The 18,931-nt window shown below is 53.9% G+C and overlaps 1 protein-coding gene across 3 annotated transcripts; it reads left to right on the top strand.

The window, feature by feature from the left end:
- The first annotated feature begins 7,800 nt into the window (after positions 1-7,800).
- On the top strand, positions 7,801-17,359 carry COPZ2 (coat protein complex I subunit zeta 2). 3 transcript variants are annotated; one of them, XM_045813800.2, is made up of 10 exons: positions 7,801-7,947; positions 8,726-8,800; positions 10,364-10,445; positions 10,987-11,078; positions 11,529-11,584; positions 12,304-12,381; positions 14,377-14,428; positions 15,036-15,074; positions 15,711-15,932; positions 17,032-17,359. In XM_045813800.2, the coding sequence occupies exons 1-9, from the start codon at positions 7,837-7,839 to the stop codon at positions 15,906-15,908; spliced, it is 783 nt and encodes a 260-aa protein (XP_045669756.2). In that variant the 5' UTR covers positions 7,801-7,836; the 3' UTR covers positions 15,909-15,932; positions 17,032-17,359. The 3 variants fall into 3 exon arrangements, with proteins under 3 accessions (XP_045669756.2, XP_045669757.1, XP_087710591.1); XM_045813801.2 differs by lacking the exon at positions 15,711-15,932; XM_087854465.1 differs by lacking the exons at positions 15,036-15,074; positions 15,711-15,932.
- The last annotated feature ends 1,572 nt before the right edge of the window (positions 17,360-18,931 follow it).

Below are 18,931 nucleotides of genomic sequence, written 5' to 3'. Positions count from 1 at the left end.
AAATCCCAGGCAAGGGTCGCCTTGCGGGAATGGCCCAGCGGACGGGTTGCTACCACGGTGGTGGGACGTTGTCGGTGTGAGGGATGTGGCATAATTGGCGAGTTTTGTCGTGGTAGGGGCATCCCGTAGAGCTCCCCTTCCCTGTCTTGTCTTCCCCCACCCCCCGCACAGACTACCACGGAGCTCAGTCCTGCCTTTCAGGAACTTTCCTCGATTTCGGGTGCTGGCCAGTCTCACCTAACCAACATCTTTGTGATTTTTCAAACATTGCTTTATACCCAGCCTCACTTGGGGGAGCTTGTGAAGCCTGCAGATTCTGAGGCTCACTCCAGAGATCTTGATTCACTTAACCCTGGAGTGGCGGCCTGATAACCTGCCTGCTTAGTAACGACTCGGTAATTTTAACACGGTTGATGCCAAGACCACCTTTAGGCAATCACTGAGTTGAAGTTCACAGGACTTTGTTCCCAGCTGTGGAACAAAGAGGCATCAACTCAAATTCTTGACTCCCAGGAAGATCCTTGTAATCTAGCGGGCGAAATCACAGGTCCTTGTACAACTAAGGACAAGGCCAACTGCTAAGTCTTCAGATAACAACATGCAGTCCTCACGTGTTTGGAGAGTTGGGAGGCTTAATTTGGGGTGGTTCGCAGATGGTAAGCATTTTCAAAATTCATACAGAAAGGTATACCAGCGTCCAGTCGTTGAATCCTTAAACTGCTCAGGTAGTTGTGCATTTCAAAGACTGACTCAGAGAGCACATGTTTTACTTACTGGTTTTACTATTTGGCTTCTAGTAAATGCTAGGATATAAACTCCATGAGGACTAGAATTCTGTGCATTAGCTGTTGAGTCCTCAAAACCTAGGACAGTGCCAGAAACAAAGTAAACAATAAATACTGAATAATTGAAGGAGAACTCCAGCAGGCAGGCCTGTGATTAGAAGTTCCTAATAAAAGCAGAAATTAAAACCTGGAAGCCATGTGGTTTTGGAGGATATAGCATGTTACCAAGGAAACGGGAGACAAGCCCCTGAATTAATAAGACCGTGAAGGTAAATACTCCTGTTGGATAAGAAAAGAGGAGAAATTGAGGTGTGCTATGTTAACTCTCAAAATATACCAAGGGGGTTGAAAAGGGAATTTAAAAAACCATAGAACTGAAAGATACCAAGTTAGACCAAAGTTACAGGGCTTAAATACAAGAGTTTGGAGAAGATAGGAGAGTGTCGTTTGTTCGACTCAGGAAATACAGAACAATTTTAAACCTTGACACAGTTTTAAAAAAACCAAACAACTGGCCGATCCATTAATCTATGGGAAACCTTAGCACCAGCAAAACTGAAGTTTTAGACAGGTCCACTTGTATATTCCAAGTTCCTTTTGAGCTGCATACCAGGGTGCCAGGTGCCTGGGATAAGAAATAAAGTCCTGGGGCGCCTGGGTGACTCAGTCGGTCTGCCTCCAGCTCAGGTCATGATCCCACGGTCCTGGGATCGAGTCCCGCATTGGTCTCCCTGCTCAGCGGGGAGCGTGCTTCTCCCTCTCCCTCTGCCCCTTCTCCCCATTCATGTTCTCTCTCTCTCATAAATAAATAAAAATCTTAAAAAAAAAAAAAAGCCTTATGGTGGACACCAGACTGACTAACGTGAAGTCAAATCAGGTAAATATTCACTGAAATGAAATGGCAGCTGTAGGTCGAAGGCCACACTGGGGAGCTAGTGTGACACTCTCATGTCACTTTGAAACCTTAAACTCATTTGGTCACTTTTAATGACTCAAAATTGGGGCGCCTGGGTGGCTCAGTCGTTGAGCGTCTGCCTTCGGCTCAGGGCGTGATCCTGGCGTTATGGGATCGAGCCCCACATCAGGCTCTTCCGCTGGGAGCCTGCTTCTTCCTCTCCCACTCCCCCTGCTTGTGTTCCCTCTCTCTCTGGCTGTCTCTCTCTCTGTCAAATAAATAAATAAAATCTTTAAAAAAAGATTAATGACTCAAAATTTGTTGAGATAACAGTCCTACCCATCCTCTCCTCCCCTTTCCTTTCTGGGGTCCTGGGTGTAGAGGGAGAGGGAGGCGCAGACACTGAGAAGAGAAGGGTCTCTGTGTTAAACCCTAGAGAAGGGGTGAGAGAGGTGTGGAAGTGTCTTTTATTCGTGCCCACACTGTCCCCTTCATTTTCTTCTGCCTGCCAACTTCTAGTACTGTGCTTCACTGTGTCTAGTTATTCGTTCAGCGGGTGAGAGGTGGATCAGGAACTGTATAATTGGGTTAAAGAATGACTGGATAGTTCAAGTTTCCTGCTTAGCACTCAAGAGTGGCAAGGAAGAGGGAGAGACAGAATTGCTCTCCCGCTGCAAGGGCTGAGGAGAATCTAGACATAGGGATGGTCTCAATCAGCAGCAGTTAGGTCTGGCAGGCTGCGGGTGTCCAGGATAGTTAATACTCCATGGTAGGGAGCAGGGTTCAAAACACTGTCTTCCACTCTGTCGAGAGTTCCAGATCAAGTCTGAGCAGGTGCAAACCTCCTTCCCAGAACCCACTAATTAACCCCGTAAAATCCAGGGTGTGTCCTTCACCTAGGAAGCCAGCCTCCTCCCTTCCCCTGGCATCCTCTCCCTCTCCTTTGCCTGGGACAGCTGTTAATAGGACAATTACCCAAGAAGCAAACGAAAGATGCCATGCTGATGTGTCATCAGTCCTGGTATATCCATTAAATCAGACTGAGAAGACCACTGGAAAAAGTGAACACATGCGCTCCCTTCCCTAAGGGAGAGGCCAAGAGCCGTCAGTAAAACCAGGCCTTGCCCTCGCAACTTGAGACCACTTGGGAAAGGAGAAGGCAGTGGGAAGCCAGGAAGAGAGTTCGTTCTAATGCACAGGGATTCAGGGTCATGAAAGAGCCAGCTAGCTATACGCTGAATTCCCTACTCTTCTGGGGTATATCTGTGTTGACCCAGCTTCCTCCCTGGAAAAAGCTGTTGCCACCAGCAGGCACATCCATCCTCCAGTCATCCTGGGAGGAGGACGTCTGCCAGGAAACCCTCAGAGAAGGGGTTGGATTTCTTCTGGAATAGCAGGGATTGCTTTTTCCCCTAAGGGGAAATCTAGTCTTTCTGCTATTCTGGTTGCCCATTATTTTTCCTTTTTAAAAAAATGTTTTTAAATGTTGCTAATTTATATAAATATTTCTCACTCTCCAACTTCCATCTAATCCGGGGAGTGTATTAGATGACTGTTCGAGATTTCCCTACAGCCCTTCTGAGAGATTGTAGGATTACTTCCTGTCAATACTAAATGTTAGCATGTCTTGCAAGGAAATCAATTAGTTATCCAGCTAATCCAGACATCTGGCCTCCTTTCTTACATGGTAAACATCATTAGCAAGCTTGTTACCCTTAAACCCTCAAAAGAGGTAAAGCTCTTCCACCAGCCAGCCTCTTCCCTGTGTACCCCTACACCTCGGCTGCCTTAGAAGATTGCTTCTCAACCCTGGCTGCACATTAGAAGGACTCCTCTAGGGGGCTTGTAAAAATTATCCATGCCCAGGTCCCACCCCCAACCAGTTAGGTCAGAGTCTCCCAGAGCAGCCCTGGGCATGAGGATTTTGGAAAATGCTCCTCAGGTGATTTTTATGTGTGAAGTAAAGGATCGCCAGCTTGGAGCAAGAATCCAAATTGGGTAAAAAAGAACAGTAGTGGTAATGCATAAGTACAGCCTAGAATCACCACTTGAGTTCAGGATATAGTCTTTCTCAGTCCTAAAATGCCCTCTTCCTTGAACTATCCAATGAAAACACTTCATTGTTCATTCATGCCTTGGTAACAATTTGTGAAGCTGGGTTCAGCCATTCTGTATGCCTCACCACATTGCCCCAACAATGTTGGGTAATTTTCAGGGAGGTGCTGTGGTGAGGTGGGAAGAGTGGATATTTTGGACTGAGAGCGGGGTTCAAAAATCTGGCTCTCCCACTTCCTTGCTGGGCCCTCCTGAGCTAAATGGAGATAACAAAATACAGATTCACCAGGTTTAAAAAATTAGATCCCGTGGAGCCCCTGCCTGGCTCACTTGGTAGAGCATGTAACCCTTGATCTCAGGGTCATGAGTTCAAGCCCACGTTAGGCCTGGAGCCTACTTTAAAAAATAAAATAAAATAAAATAAAATAATAAATAAATAAATAAATAAATAAATAAATAAATAAATAAATAAAATCAGAGCCTGTGTATAAAGCCACCTGTGCCTGGGTAGAGCTGAGATGAGGCTCCTTTCTTGCTCAGCTCTCTCTCCACTCACCCAGAGTGAGTGAGCCCAGAGAAAGGCAAACTGCCTTGAAGAAATGAGAGCTGTCCTTAGGAAACTAGAAACTAGAAACTCATCCTGCACTCAGAGCATGGAAGCTTTCATTTTCTCTCTGGAGGGTGCCACAAGCACACACATCCACACCTCGCATTCCACACACACCTCCCCCTCTTGACATTATAGCAAGAAGGAGAGAGAGAGAGGGAGGGAGGGAGAAGGAGAGAGAGAGACAGAGAGGCTGTTACCCAAGGGAGCTGTTTCTTCTTGTCACACAAGAACAGATGCCCAAATCCTAGGACAGCACAGAAATGTGGCAGCAGGGGAGTGAGTCAGAGGAAACGGAATGGTCTCACCTCCAAGATCTACCAAGACCCAGAGGGGAACCCACGTGAATCACTAGCCTCTTGGAGACTCCCAAGGGCAGAGATCTGTGTTTAGTTTTCAGAACCAAGTCAGGGTCCAGCTACTCCGTCCGCAGACTCCAGCCGGTGAGAGATGCGCGCAGCCCCTCACCCCTGCCCCTCATCCTCACAGTCCCCCCCCCCCCAAGGGAGCAGAGAGCAGGGAGGCGGGAGGCTGCATTCTTTTTGATCACAGCTTTGGCTTCCTCATTCCAGGGAGCCTTTCCAGCTGCTTCTCATCGCTGCACTTGTGCACTTCTTAGGTGCTTCCAGGCTTACGCTGTGACGTCCCCTGGAGAAGGAGACAGTCCTCTGGAGAAGACGCTGTCCTGTCACGGTGCTCACTGAGCCAGTATTTTTATGTAGAACCCCATTAAAGGTGTACCCAGAGAAGAGAATGAGTCCCGAGCTCTCTGCTAAGGGACTTTAGGGCAGGAACCATCCCTGGGGAGGATCTCTTTCTGGAAAAGTTACCTTGAGGTCTCTGAATTTACCACAGCATGTAAAGAGATCCCAGTGATTATAACTGTAGCAACACCCAAGGTGGTGGAGGTGATAGTGGGGAGGATTTTGTGGTTCCTAAGCTTCCTTCCAGGGCCTTCTCTCTCATCCCAGACCCTATACCCCTCTCCAGTGGGCTCTCATCCAATCTCCTGTAACCAGCTCCCCCACCCCCACTCCCCGGGGGCCACACGGGCTCCCTAAGCCCCTATCAACCCAGGTGTCCCCCTCCCTCCCTTTTTCTGCAAGCTGACCCTCTCCCACTGTGGGTACCATATGCCAAACAGAGGCTAGGAAATGCCCCCTGGAGGCTTTTTGATGCTATCCTTGTAAATATGAGCTAAAAATGAACTAGCTGACAAAAATATTAAGGCATTGAAATAATCAAATCAGTATTGTTTATTACATACTGAGCCAGCATGACCGTTGACATAACTTCTGATGATCTGGAATCCAAACAAATAAAATACTGCGTCTTTGCCCCTATTGCACCAAATAGCGTTGATTCACGTTCACTATTACAGCGCCGATAGCCTGCAGGGAAGATTCAGATGTGTCTTCTAAATCATCATAGAAAGAGGTTCGGCAGATGTTTTCCTCAGATGCTTGCGTGGCTCGCTCTCTTCCTCTTTCAGCTCTTTGTTCAAATGTCACCTTCTTGAAGCCTTTCTCAAATGACCCTAATGAAAAACGGCATTTCTGCCCTGCGTTCCCCAACGCCTCACATTCCTCATCTTTTTTCTTTGTAGCATTTATCACCAACTCATGCAGTACCTATCTTATTTGTTTGTGACTTACGATTTGCACAGAAATGCATGCACACACACACACAAACACTTGAATATAAGCTCCAAGAAAGGAAAGATTTTATTTTGTCTACTGTTGTATCCCAGTGATTGGAAAAGTACCTGGTACAGAGTAAGCACTCAATACGTATTTGTACAGTGGATAAAACACAGTTTCATTGATAAATACATTTCTATTATTCTTTATGTAAAGTAGGTAGTCTGTGACTACATATGATCTTCATCATCGGGATTCATTTACTTACTCCCTTCACAAATGCTTACGAAGTACCTGTCACGGGCCAGGCCCGGTCCAGGGCCCCGGGGATTCCACGGGGAACAAGACAGACACGTGATCTCTGTTCTCGTAGGGCTCAGAGTCTGGTGAGGAGAAGGACCATGCACATTGGTATGTCAACAACTCGGTAAGGATGATATTTCAAGATTATGAAAGGTACAATGGGAGAAATAAATAGGGAGCTGAGACAGAGAATGTGACAGGAGAGACCTATCGAGTTAGTTCGGTGGGTTAGGTTCCCTCTGGTGACAAAGTGGACCCTCAAAGAGCGAGAAGACCTTCGTCAGCAGAGGAAGAGCCCACTCAGCAGTCTGGATGTGTGTGGTGCACAGCAGAACAGGCCTCGAGGAGGAGAGCGGAGAAGCAATGTTGAGCCTGAAAACGGCTCCCCTCCCCCATTCAACTACAGTCTTTATCAGTTGTACCATCCTGATTCCTTTTTTTTTTTTTAAAGATTTATTTATTTATTTAACAGAGATAGAGACAGCCAGCGAGAGAGGGAACACAAGCAGGGGGAGTGGGAGAGGAAGAAGCAGGCTCATAGCAGAGGAGCCCGATGTGGGGCTCGATCCCAGAACGCTGGGATCACGCCCTGAGCCGGAGGCAGATGCTCAACCGCTGTGCCACCCAGGCGCCCCACCATCCTGATTCCTGATAAGGCCTCGCAAACTCTGAGTCTCCCCGCCCCTTCAAATGTGCGTGATGGTACCTATCCCACAGGTGTGAGTTCTATCAGCTAACGGCTGTAACTGTTTAAAAGCAAAATAACTCGCATGGTGTTGTTAGGGGCAAATGAGTAAGGACCCACAACTTTGTACCTTCCCAGGATGAATTTCCCACGGGCCTTAAGAAGCCGCCTGAAGTGAAAGTGGGAACTCGGGTGTCCTCTGACCGAAGAAACCAAAGCATGGCAATGCCTGATGCCATCGGGGAGGCATTTGTGTTCCTGGGCATCTGTCCTGCCCCAGATGGTCCTGTCTGTGCCTTGGGAGATTCTGGGGAGCTGTCTCTGGGCCATGGCTCCCTTCCTGAGGAGTGGGAGAAACTTTTCTGCACAGAGGGGTCTCCCCGGAACGGTTCTTGTCTGCTCTCACTCCTACAACCTGTCCCTGAGACCCGAGGGATGACGAAAGCGATTTTGTCCCCGAGGGGTCCAACCAGGACAGCCTGCGGACCCCGCCGCAAACCAAACGCACGGGCTAGGGGGGAGGCGGCCGGGGAAAGCAGGGCCGGGCCCGGGACAGCGCGAGGATTCGGGGAGCTCTGGCCTCGGTGGCACCGAGCGCCGCGGAGGAGGAGAGAGGGGAAGGAGAGCCGGGCTGCGGGGCGCAGGGCGGAGTGGGCAGGAAGGGAGAGTGGGGAGGGCGAGAGGCAGGAAGGGGCCACGGGGAGAAGGGAAGACACGCACAGCGGGACAGAGGGGGAGGCGCGGGGCCTGTGGCCGCGGGGACCGCACGGGCGGCGGCCTCCGGGGGGCGGCCCGGCGGGCAGGGCGGGCCGGGCGGGCGGAGGCGGGGCGGCGGGCGGCGCTGTCAGCGCAAGGCGGCGGGAGGAATGCAGCGGCCGGAGGCCTGGCCACGTCCGCACCCGGGGGAGGGGGCCGCGGCGGCCCAGGCCGGGGGCCCGGCGCCGCCCGCCCGAGTCGGGGAGCCGGCGGGGCTGCGGGTACGGAGCCGGCAGGCGCCGGGGTTCGGGGCGGCGGGAGCCGGGCCGGGCTGGGGGGGGGGCGCCAACTCACGGCTCGTGCGCCCGCGCCGGGGAACTTGGGGGCCCCCGCCGACCTCCCGGGGAGCGGGCCCGGGGCAGGGCAGGGGAGAAAAAGTTCTCCGGGAGCGGACCCGCGAGGAGGCCGGGCCCGAGTGCGCGTGGGACTGAAGTTCTGGATCAGTTTGGAGTGGCCATGGGCACGGCTCGGGGTGGGGGGGGGGCGGGGGTGGACCGAGGTTCCGCTGCGAGCGGTGAGGAGTGGCGGGGCCGCCCGGGACTGGAGCTTCACTGGGGGTGGGCTGACGTGCGGGGCTTCTGGAGCTCCCCCCTCCCCGGGCCAGGGGGCTGGGGGCGCGCTAAGAGCGCGGGTCCAGCCTCGGCCCGGCGTCCGCTGGAAGGAGGAGGCTCGGCGCCGCTGTCCCCCCGGCCCAGGTTCTGTGATACACTCCGACTCGGGCTCTGGAGCAGTCAGTGCATGACAGAACTTGGGCCCGGACGGACCTTCTGCACCCAATGGGCACAGCGCCCACCCGGGGCCTGCAGTGGAACATCTGCCTGGGAGCGGAGCAGGCACCGGAGTTGGCCCGTGCGGCACAGGGGTGGGCCAGAACCAGCTGTGGACCTTTGGGGTCGCTGGACCCTGAGGATGGCCTCCTGGGGCCAGCAGATGCCATAGAGCCAATGGCAGGGTGTCTGCCTTGAGTCAGGAGCCAACGGAGCTCTCCCCTGGTGTCAGTTGCAGGAACCTTCCCTCTACATCATCAAGGCTGTTTTCATCCTAGATAATGACGGACACCGCCTCCTGGCCAAGGTAACCTCCCACCCTCGCAGGAAGGCCCCTGAAGACACTGTGCCACAGCCCCAAGAACCGAAGTCCCCACCCAGCTGACTCTCCTCTCTCAGGAGAGACCCCACTGTGGGCTCAGTGACTCAGAGCAACTCAGCTTAGACCCCTGCAAAGGTCATTCTGTCCATCCTCCTGCCTTGTCAGACTGCTGGCCCCGGGGCGGAGGGGAGTGTGGCTCCTCTGTTCCTACTCACATCCCCTGAAATGTCTTCTCATCATTCTTTCCACTGGCCAGCTGGACCTTGGGCACGGAAGGGACCTCCCGAGGGGTCAGGGGAGTGTTGAGCCTGGGACCCAGGAGCCTTAGTCCCCACATTCTGTATAAGCAACCTCCACTTTTCTTCTACAGTTTGGGAAACACTAAGGATTTAGTCAGAGGAGTCTGAGAATTTAGAACCAGACATCTTAGAGACTATATGACCCAACTCTCTCACAAATGAAGAAAATGTGGTCGAGAGAAGCTAGATGAGTGGCCCGAGGTCACAAGTGTTACTATCAGAACACAGATCTGAACTCAGGTATTTTGACTTGAAGCTCAGAAGGGTGATTTTCTGCACCAACTCTTCAGTTGTCTGGTGTCTGTCCCACATGGCCTGGGTGGACCAAACTGGAATAATCTGAAAAGAAATGTCTGTCCTTGACACAATTAACCACAGGAGGACGATGACATCTTAACGAACTACGAACTGCATTCTAGATGTGTGTGTGTTTGTTTGTTTGTTTGTTTGGGACTGAAATTTTCGTCTTCCTGATATTCAAATGAGCTGGTTCCCCACAGCAGCTGCGAGCACTAATTTGCCTGCAGATGGGGTTCTAAGTGACAAAATCCACAGCCAGGAAATCGAAAGCTGAGCCGATCACACTCCGTGTCCGCAGATGATCAGAGGTAGACCAGCCGTGCCAGGGGCTCTAGGGCCGCCTCCCAGCAGGACCCATCCACGTTCAGTCTAAGACACCGAGTCAGAGAAAGAGGCTCACCGGCCCAAACAAAAGAGCATCCATCTAGTTATGCTGCACGCCAGGAACTTTCCTTTAGACAGTCTTCATCACCACGAGCCTGTCTGAAGTCTGACCATCCTGGTCTGTCCCTTACAACTGCGAGATCCCAGGGAAGTTATCTGACTTCTTCATGCCTCCGCATCCCCATCAATATAATGGGGATATTAAAGGAGCTGCTGTGATTGTCATTGTTGGGATAAGGGACCCCCGGGTCTGCCATCTTTCTTGTGGACTCAGGTTCCTGTAGGAACAGGGTGACCCACTGACCACCCCAGTACTCAGCACACCGAACATCTGCCAAATGTACAAAAGCCTCCAGGAAATCAGGAGAGGACTCCAAAAGCAGGGCTTAAAATTCCTCTACTTTTTATGACTTTCTTTGCTTAAAATGTGTGTGAATGGGGAAACAGCACACAGACCTGAAGGGCAACAAACGGGGACGGGGCTCTGCTGGGCCAGCACCTCCCATGCAGGGAGGAGCCAGGCTCTGTGGAAAATATCACCCCCTTCTCCTTCCCTTTCTCATAGTATTATGATGATACATTCCCCTCCTTGAAGGAGCAGATGGCCTTCGAGAAAAACGTCTTCAACAAGACCAGCCGGACTGACAGTAAGTGTCCGCCTCTTCCTTGCCCAGAACTCTCAGATGCACATCGCCATCCTTTCCATCTGGACACATCTGTCCCTGTCAGCCATACATACCCACAGGCCATTCTCTTTTCTTCAGAGGTTCTTCTTCCTCTCCCTCCCAGCTGTTCTCCTCTCCTTTTCTCTGGGGAAGCTTCACTCCCGATCCCTCACAAACCCCCCCCCAACACACCCAGACCCCTCTCTCAGCAGAAGAGGCCAACTGCATCTTGTGACCCCCACCAGCCTGGGGCTGGAACAAGGCATTGCACATGGTGGGAGGGGGACTGAAGGTCGACCCTGCCCTGGATTTGTTGACTTCTCAGAATGAGACAGTTACTAGACATAGAGTAGAGGCTGGGGGAAAGGACACAGAGTAGCCTAATGGGGGTGTCCCTAGTGCTAGTCTTTTCAAGGGTTCCTTGGAAAATGAAGAAGGAAAAGGGGGCAGAGAAGTAGAGCTGGAGATCGGGAGGAGGGGCCTGACAGAGGTAGCCAGACCTGAAAGCCTCCTCCATTTCTAGGTGAGATCGCGTTTTTGGGGGGCATGACCATCGTCTGCAAGAGCAGCACTGACCTCTTCCTGTATGTGGTGGGCTCCTCCCACGAGAATGAGGTGAATTCAGGAGGTTGGGGTCACAAAGAGGGGCTGTCCATAGCTTGGATTCTGGGGTAGGAGCTGGGTTCTGAAGGCTTATCATTGGTATCCCTCCTTCTAGGCTCGGGGGGCTGGAGAGCAGCCAGAACGATTCCTTCTGGGATGGGACATATGCATGATGCCTCTTAGGTTCCTTGGGAACCAGAACTGAAGTCCTGGGCAGGGAGCCTTGGCTTCTTCCTTAAATATCACTATGGAAGAATACGTTCAGTGTCCCACAGTGGGGCACCCCAGTGCTTCTCAGCCCATGCATGGGGAGGCACCCTGGGGTCAAGCTGCATTCAGTCCCCAGCCCTGTCCTCTCTGAAAAGGGACAACTGCCTACACAAGTCGGCCCCGAATGCTCCTTTTGGCCTTCTCAACTTCATCCTCTCTTGTTGTCCTCCTTCCCTATCCACCTGTCCCTAGCTGATGCTCGTGTCTGTTCTCACCTGCCTGTTTGAGTCCCTGAACCACGTGTTAAGGTGAGTGAGGTCCTCTGCCCTCCAAGGCCCTCGCTCCCCAGGCCTTGATGCATCACAGAGGGGGGGACCCTTCCTCTGGTTTCCCCTGAAGTCCCCAAAAGATAAGACTGGAGCCAGAGCGTCCTCCTTCAAGGCCTTTACTGGCCCTTTACCAGCCCTTTACTGGACCACCATGGTGTCACCCAGAGCAGAGCCACATGAGGTTATGGCCAGAAAATGAGGTCCGGAGAAGCGAGGTGATTTGCCTGGAGTTACAGTCTGTGTATATCAGACGAGAGACTCACTCAGCTTTTCTGACTTGAGGCTCAGGATGGCTTTCACTGCACCCCCATTCAGTTACCTGGTATCTGTCCCCGTGAACATGGCCTGGGTAAACCAAACCAGGATAATCCAAAAATAAATGTCTGCAGTTGAGACGATGAACCACAGTACAGCTGTAGCGTCTAACCCAGCTACGAAATGCATTAGGGGTAACTTGGTGGGTGCCGTGTCAATGCCCCGCGTGTGGGCGGCTGGGCATAGGGGGGCCCTAAGCTCAGGAATCCCTTGATTCCTGATCGGTGTTGCCCTCACTGCCCTTGAATTCTCCTTCCCTCGAGCTCGGTGGGGGTGGGGGAGGGGGTGGGGGAATGGGTGGAGAGAGAGGGGTCCACCTCACCTGGGCAGAAACCCAGCTCCTCCTGGCCATGGAGAGGTCCAGGAGCTGCATCTGCCTTCAGGAAGAATGTGGAGAAGCGCTGGTTGCTGGAGAACATGGATGGAGCCTTCTTGGTGTTGGACGAGATCGTGGATGGCGGGTGAGGAGAAGGGCCGAGGGAAGAGGGGCTGCTCTGGGACACTCACAGCGGGAGGTGCCTTTGAGGGTCATCAGCGCTAGATGGTTCCAGGCACCTTGTTGGCTCTCCGGCCAGCTCCTCCCTCCCTTCCCCCACCCCTGCTCATGAGGATGGAGGTTGATTTCAGCGTTAGCCGAAGCCAAGCAAACAAGAAAGTAATCTCATGGCGAACGATGGCCAGCTGTTGAACAGGCAGGGTTTCGGGGCATGGTTTGATCTCCAGTGCCCAGGAGAAAGGGGCAGCACGAGCCCCCGCCCCTCCTAGGAGATCCCCATTCAGCGTCCGGCTGCCTCCACCCTCCACTCTCACCCCTCCCCTGTTAGAGCTCCTTCCCAGCCTCACTAGATGCATGACCAGGCCTGTTGCTTTTTCTCCCTCAGCCTGCCTTTCCTCATCTTTCCAATGGGGTAAGGGGACTACCTCAGCGGGTGTGGGGGTTCAGTGAGGTAAGGCGGGTGAAGCTCAGGGCTCTCCTCTCACCCAGTGAACCTTTCCTCCTCCCGCTGTGCTCGGATATTCCTGGGAAGCCGGGAGCCCTTCCGGGAAGGGTTGGGTAGTGAATTTCCATCCGGGTGATACTGAGAGAGAGAAAGAACTCCTGGCTCTGGGGCAAAAGATAATAGAAACCAATCACCTTAAAGACTGGCCTCTTTCATAACAACCAGTTCTTAGATAGCAAACAGAGGCTCAGAGATTCAAGGTCCCGAGGCTGGGAGCAGGGGGCCAAGATCAAACACCACGTGCATGGTTCCAGAGATGGTGCTCTTTCCACGACCCCATACACTCTGGAAGATGGGGCACCGCGCACGCCCTCCCTCCCTCCTCCTTCTGTCCACTGCCTGTGGCGGCAAGGCCTTGTGCAAACCGCCCGACCCCCAAAGTGAGTGGGGTAAGACCAGCTTTGGTGGGACCTGAAGTGTATACAATTTTGTGGGACCTCTTTATGGAACACACACACACACACACACACACACTATTATAAATACAAAATGAAGGCCTGGGAAAAGCCTGTGCAAGGGAGGATGTAAGCTTTACATGCCTCCAGGCCCGTGCCCCCAGAAGGCCCAGTCTCTGCCCCCCCCCCCCCCCCGGAGCTCACTTTCCCTCTTGGGAAAACTGGGACAGTGGCAGTTGAGACAGTCCCTGAACTGGAGCTTTGGCTTGGGATGCTCCTGTCTTTATGGATGACAGGATCTCTGGTGAAGGGGTGCCGGGTGCCCCAGGGATGGGGCCTAGAAGAGGCTCTCGAGAAATATCTGTTTGGTCCCCTGGGACTGGCAGGAAAGACAAACTCAGTTTCTGCCCTAGGGGAGCCTCATGGGGTGAAGAGGAGCATTCAGTCAATCCCCCCACCTCTGTTCCACCCTCAGTGACCGGCCCTCACACCTGCACCCTTGCACATACCCACAGAAGCTCCCCCGCACCCCCACTGTGTGGTGAAAGACTGCCCACTAGCCAAGAAAAGCCTTGGTACTTGGGTCTATTGAAAGGGAAGACAGATTCTGATTTTAAGTGCTCTATTTCTCTCCTACACGGCATGACCGTGCTGCATAGAATACTAGTGAAACGGGACGGGGTCCCCAGGGGCCCTCCCTTCCCTCCCGGCATCTGAATCCATCTCTAGATCCAGAGTGTAAAGTGAACTTTCAAGAGCTCAAAGTGGTTCAGTCTCTGCTTTTGACACCCTGGTAATGACCGGACTGCCCTCACCCCATTTCAAAGCTTCCGAGCAGGGACAAGCAGGGGTGCGACCATCAGGTTAGAAGCATAGAGTAATGAAAGCTGAGAGCGTCCAGAGGGAGGGAGAGTTCTGGCCGAGCAATATCAGTGGGAAGGTACCCCAGAGGGGGCACCTGCAGGATATGGTAAGGGAGGGAAGGGGCCCGGCGGGAAGAGGAAGCAGAGGGGAGAGTCATGTCATTGATTTTCCTCCTGGTTTCTCTCTCATCTTGTAGCGTGATTCTGGAGAGCGACCCTCAGCAAGTGATCCAGAAAGTGAATTTTAGGGTAAGAGTCTTCCTCCGTGTCCCTGACTCCCGTCTCCCCCGGGGCTGCCCTTCCCACCCTCCCTGCCTCCTGTCCTCCCGCTGCAGGCGATGCCAGGGCCCGGAGGCTAGGAACCCATGCTCCTCTAGCAGAAGCGAGTACTGGGTCGATGTATTTGCGGGGGCGGGAGTTAATAAAAGAGATCTCTTGCCATCTCCCCCCCTATAGAATCACCAGGTACCTCACCACCCTCCCCAGGGGGAAGCACAGAGTGGGGAAAGAAATAAATTCTCCAGAAGACACCAGGTGGCTGCCTTGGCCTTGAGTTTGGAGAGTGGGGGTACAGAGAGACCCTCCCTCCTAGTTTGGCTCCTCCTGTCTGGATGAAACCTCCTCTGTCATCTTTATTCCCCTTCGTGCCTTTCCTCTCCATGCACCCACAGACGGGTCCCAGGGGCCTGGCTTCTGAGTGGCAAGCTGCAGGGCTCCCACTCACCGTGATACAGGTGCATTCTGGGTCCCCCCACCGCTGCATCACCCCCCCCCCAAAGCCCCCTTCCTTCACCTTGCTTTCTTCACCCGATCCCCTCCCCTGGCCTGACCGCCCTCTGACATTGCTACCCTGCAGGCAGATGACAGCAGCCTGACCGAACAGAGTGTGGCCCAGGTAGGTCCCCCGCGTCTGCCTTGGCCAGAAGTAGGCTAGAGGGAGGAGAGCAGAGCCTCCCGGGGGACCCGGGGGCAGGGGAGTGGCGAGGCTGAGAAGTCAGGGGTGCAGGAGGGAAGAAGGGGTGGGACAGGGACAGGCCATCTCCTGGAGAGTCGGGCCCAGCTGGGTGTGCATAATGATACAGGCCTCACCAGCCGCCCGGGTCATCTGGCTTGGCGTAGTTGGATCAAAACCCCAGGGTGAGCTACCACTCCTGGAGATGACTGGGGTCCCTTGTTCCCCAACGACTGAAGCCCCTGATGCTCCCCCAAACCCAGAAGGGATACCGAATAGGACTTTTTCTCTAACCTCTCAGTCCATGCTGTTTAGGGTTCCTGTTGGAGTTGTTAAGGGACCCCCTAACCGTCTCCACTCACCATTTGTCCCCTTGCCCCTGAATGACCTGGCTGTGGAAAAGTCCATCCCCGCCAGTCTCCTGCATGGTCCTGTCTGGGATTATCTGGGATGCATGTGCCCCCGCTTGGGGGGGGGGCACGTACTGGTTCCTGGATCTGTGGCCTGACTGGTTCGGCAGCTGTGCAAACTTCCTGCTTGTCAGGCCCACTGCTTGACCTGCATTCCATCTGCCCACAGGTCTCTCTGCCCAGACTAATCCTGCTTTCACGGAGCTTCCTGCCTCAGTGCACTAACTACCTCCCTGCTGTGACAGCTAAGGCAGGGGACGGACCCAAGCCATCCCGTGTGGAACCCGCCTCCTTTACTGCCCTTGCTTCTCACCCTGCCTCTCCCTCTTCCCAGCTCCCCCTGCCGCCTCATACTTTGCTGGGATGAAGGCAGCCACGTGGCAGCTTTCAGGTCAGAAAGAGGCTGGAGAGGAATGAGCAGAGCGGTTAGGAACCCAGGTGCTGGGGAGGGTCATCCCAGGGTGTACATTCCACCCTAGGGCCCGCAGGCTGTGTGACCTACAGCGAATTACTCAACCTCTCTGGGCCTCACAGAAGCACAGGACACTCCTCACAGTGTTATTTAGAGAAGTAGAAGAGCTAACGCAGGGAAAACTTTTAGCCCAGCTCCTATTTTTTCCAAAGGGGGAAAGAATGAAGACATAGCACTTTAATGGAATTCTTAAGGAAGAACCAAGGAAGTTGTAGGTCGTGAATGGGAGATGAAATGAGGGGAAAGTTAGTTCCTGGCTGGGAGAAGCAGAAGAAACCCAGGGCCAGGCTGCCCCTGAGAGAGGAGGGAGACTGTGCAGGAGGAAGAGACATACAGCATGGGATAGGGGGAGGGGAATTCTTCGGAGGGGAATGAGGCTTGATGGTTGGAGAGATGATCTGGGGGACAGACCTGGGGTCCCCAGCATGTCGGCATCGTGTGTGCACATTGTCTGGACCTGTCTAAGTCCCGGACAGAGGCTGTTTCCTCCTCAGGATGTGAGGATGCCTGCATCTGAATGCAGGTGTCCCGTGGCAGCATCGGGCCAGGCCCCCGTGGCCAGCTGTGCCACATCAGCACGAGCTGGGGCGGGGTGTTGAGGACACCCCGCCGGCGGAGGCCGGAGCTAGTGGGCTGCCGAGGTGTCTGGGCACAGGAAGTGACTGGCCTGGGCCAAGTCTCTGCCTAGACGTGGCACTGTGGGCGGGCGCTCGAAGGGCACGGCCTGGGGGAGAGCGGGCCTGCTGCCACAGCCCTGGCTGCAACCGGGGGAACTGTGGACAGCGGGGCAGGCTCGGGCCTGAGCTGGGAGCTGGCTGCAGCCTGTTTGGACTGTTCTGTTTTGCGGGCCTTGCCCCACTCAAGCCAATCACAGATGAGCTGCTGCCACCTAGTGACGGAGCATTGCAGGGACACTTAGAAAAAGCCGGTTTGTGGACGCCCCCCCTCACGACCGTGTTAAGGCGCTTGATCTCCAACCCCCCCATTCTTTCTCTCAACCTTATTCCCTATCCTCCAGGTTCTTCAGTCTGCCAAGGAACAAATTAAATGGTCGTTACTGAAATGAAGGCTGTGCATTCAGGGCTCCCCGCCTCCAGAGCACTTCCCCAATCCTGGCAAAAGCTCAGAGACCCCAGGGAACAGGAAAAACCCCTCTGTATCCCTAAGCCCTCCCAGAACTGACTGCTGAGGTCTCTGGCCAGGAACTCTGAGATACAAAGATTTGGCTTCAGCCCTGATTCACCCCTTCTCACTGCCCTGGCCTGCCCCTTGGCCCATGAGAACCATCTCAGACTTTAGGCATCCCTGGCCCCAGAACCCTAATAAACCTGCTTTGTCTCCTGCCAGTGGTCTCCTTCTCTCTTGGCCTGAGAAGTGTGTATAAGTCTGATGAGCGCTCCTGCACTGCCTGCATCTTCAGGATGCCCAGGACCGAGGTGTCCAGGGCTATCCCTGTGGTCGTGGGATGGGGGAGGGGGGGTCAAGAGAAAGGGGACGATTTACCATCGTGAGGGGGTGTGGTACTGATACCACGGGACCATATGTGATGGGAAGTGCTAGGTATGATTGTGTGGCACGGTAAAAAAAAAAAAAAAAAAAGTAATGGTGAAATGGCGCACATTCGGGGAAAATGAGACGAAAGACGGTACTCCTCGGTGGCGTAAACTTCCAGGAAAAAGCGAAAGATGGTACACACATGGTGACCCTGTTGGGGATTCTTTGAGTCACTTTTTCCATTCCCAGCTTCCAAAAGGGAAGGGCGTAAGGCTTCCTCTAGACGAACTGAGGAACAGCACGCCCGTTTTTCTTGGCATGCCCGGTGCCGCGGAATTCCTCTCCTAGCAGACATCCTGGGCACCGGAGCCCTGCGAGCTTGCCATGGCCGGGCCCGATGCTGGCGGCGAGGAAGCACTGGCCAGCCCCGCCGTGCATGTGTGTCCGGAGCACCCAGTGCGTCCCAGAGGGTTGAGCGAAGAGTGGAGGTCCGCAGGGTGGGGAGAGAAGGGCAGGGGATGCCAGGGGCAAAAGGAGCGACTCCCTAGGCGACGTAACTCCCCTTCTTTCTCCCTGTCCCAGAACCTCCCGTTTCTCCCGTTCCTTGACGCGTTCCCTTTCTGCGTCCCGGTACATAAGTCCCCTAGAGTGTCTAACGGTCCGTCCCTGAACAGTTCGTTTCCCTCCATAACCTTTCTAATGGCAGCCGCAGGTCCACGCCCCGCCCCGGCCCCGCCCCGGCCCGCCCCTCGCTGGCATATTTCACCGCGAGGAGCCCCGCCCCAGGACCGCATCCGCGATCCTACAGCGCCACCTGGAGGTAAATGCAGGAAACGTTCTCCCTCCGCGTCCTGCTCCCCTGAATAACTCCGCCTCCAGGGCGGGACCAAACCCTACTTCTAAGATCCTCCCAGGCCTCCAGCTGAGACAGCCGGGCGTTGCCCTGGCAACCAGCACGCTTGACCCGCCCTGCGGGTTCCGCGCCAGCGTGGGCACACGAATTTCTGCCAGCCACTACAGTAAGAGAGCAGCGAGCCTTGGATGTTAATGGAGGCTGTCCCTGCGGGTTATCACGTCCTACATTATAAAACTCTAAGAGTGGATATTTATAATGGGTATGACTACTTCTGTAATTAGAGAAAATGATAAAGATATAGTTATATAAACAAATACATTGTAAGCACTGTGTACATACCCATCCCAGTAAATAATACAAAAAGGCAACTCCGAAAGGGGAAAAAGGATATGCAATTAACTGCAGTAGAGTTCGGGGGCCAGTGTAACGACGGGAAATGAGAAGTTCTCCAGGAATACTTTAGCAAATATGCGGCCTCATCCGGTGCCCGGCTCCATCCACTGCCTCTAAACGACCGCAAGGTCGGAAGGGGCAAATTCGCTTCCTAGCAACCCGGTCGCGCCTGCCG

This window comes from Ursus americanus, chromosome 23 (assembly GCF_024610735.1).
Source record: "Ursus americanus isolate L20-20 chromosome 23, mUrsAme1.1.p, whole genome shotgun sequence".
NCBI classification, from domain to species: domain Eukaryota; kingdom Metazoa; phylum Chordata; class Mammalia; order Carnivora; family Ursidae; genus Ursus; species Ursus americanus.
This window is presented reverse-complemented; position numbering and strand designations above follow the sequence as displayed.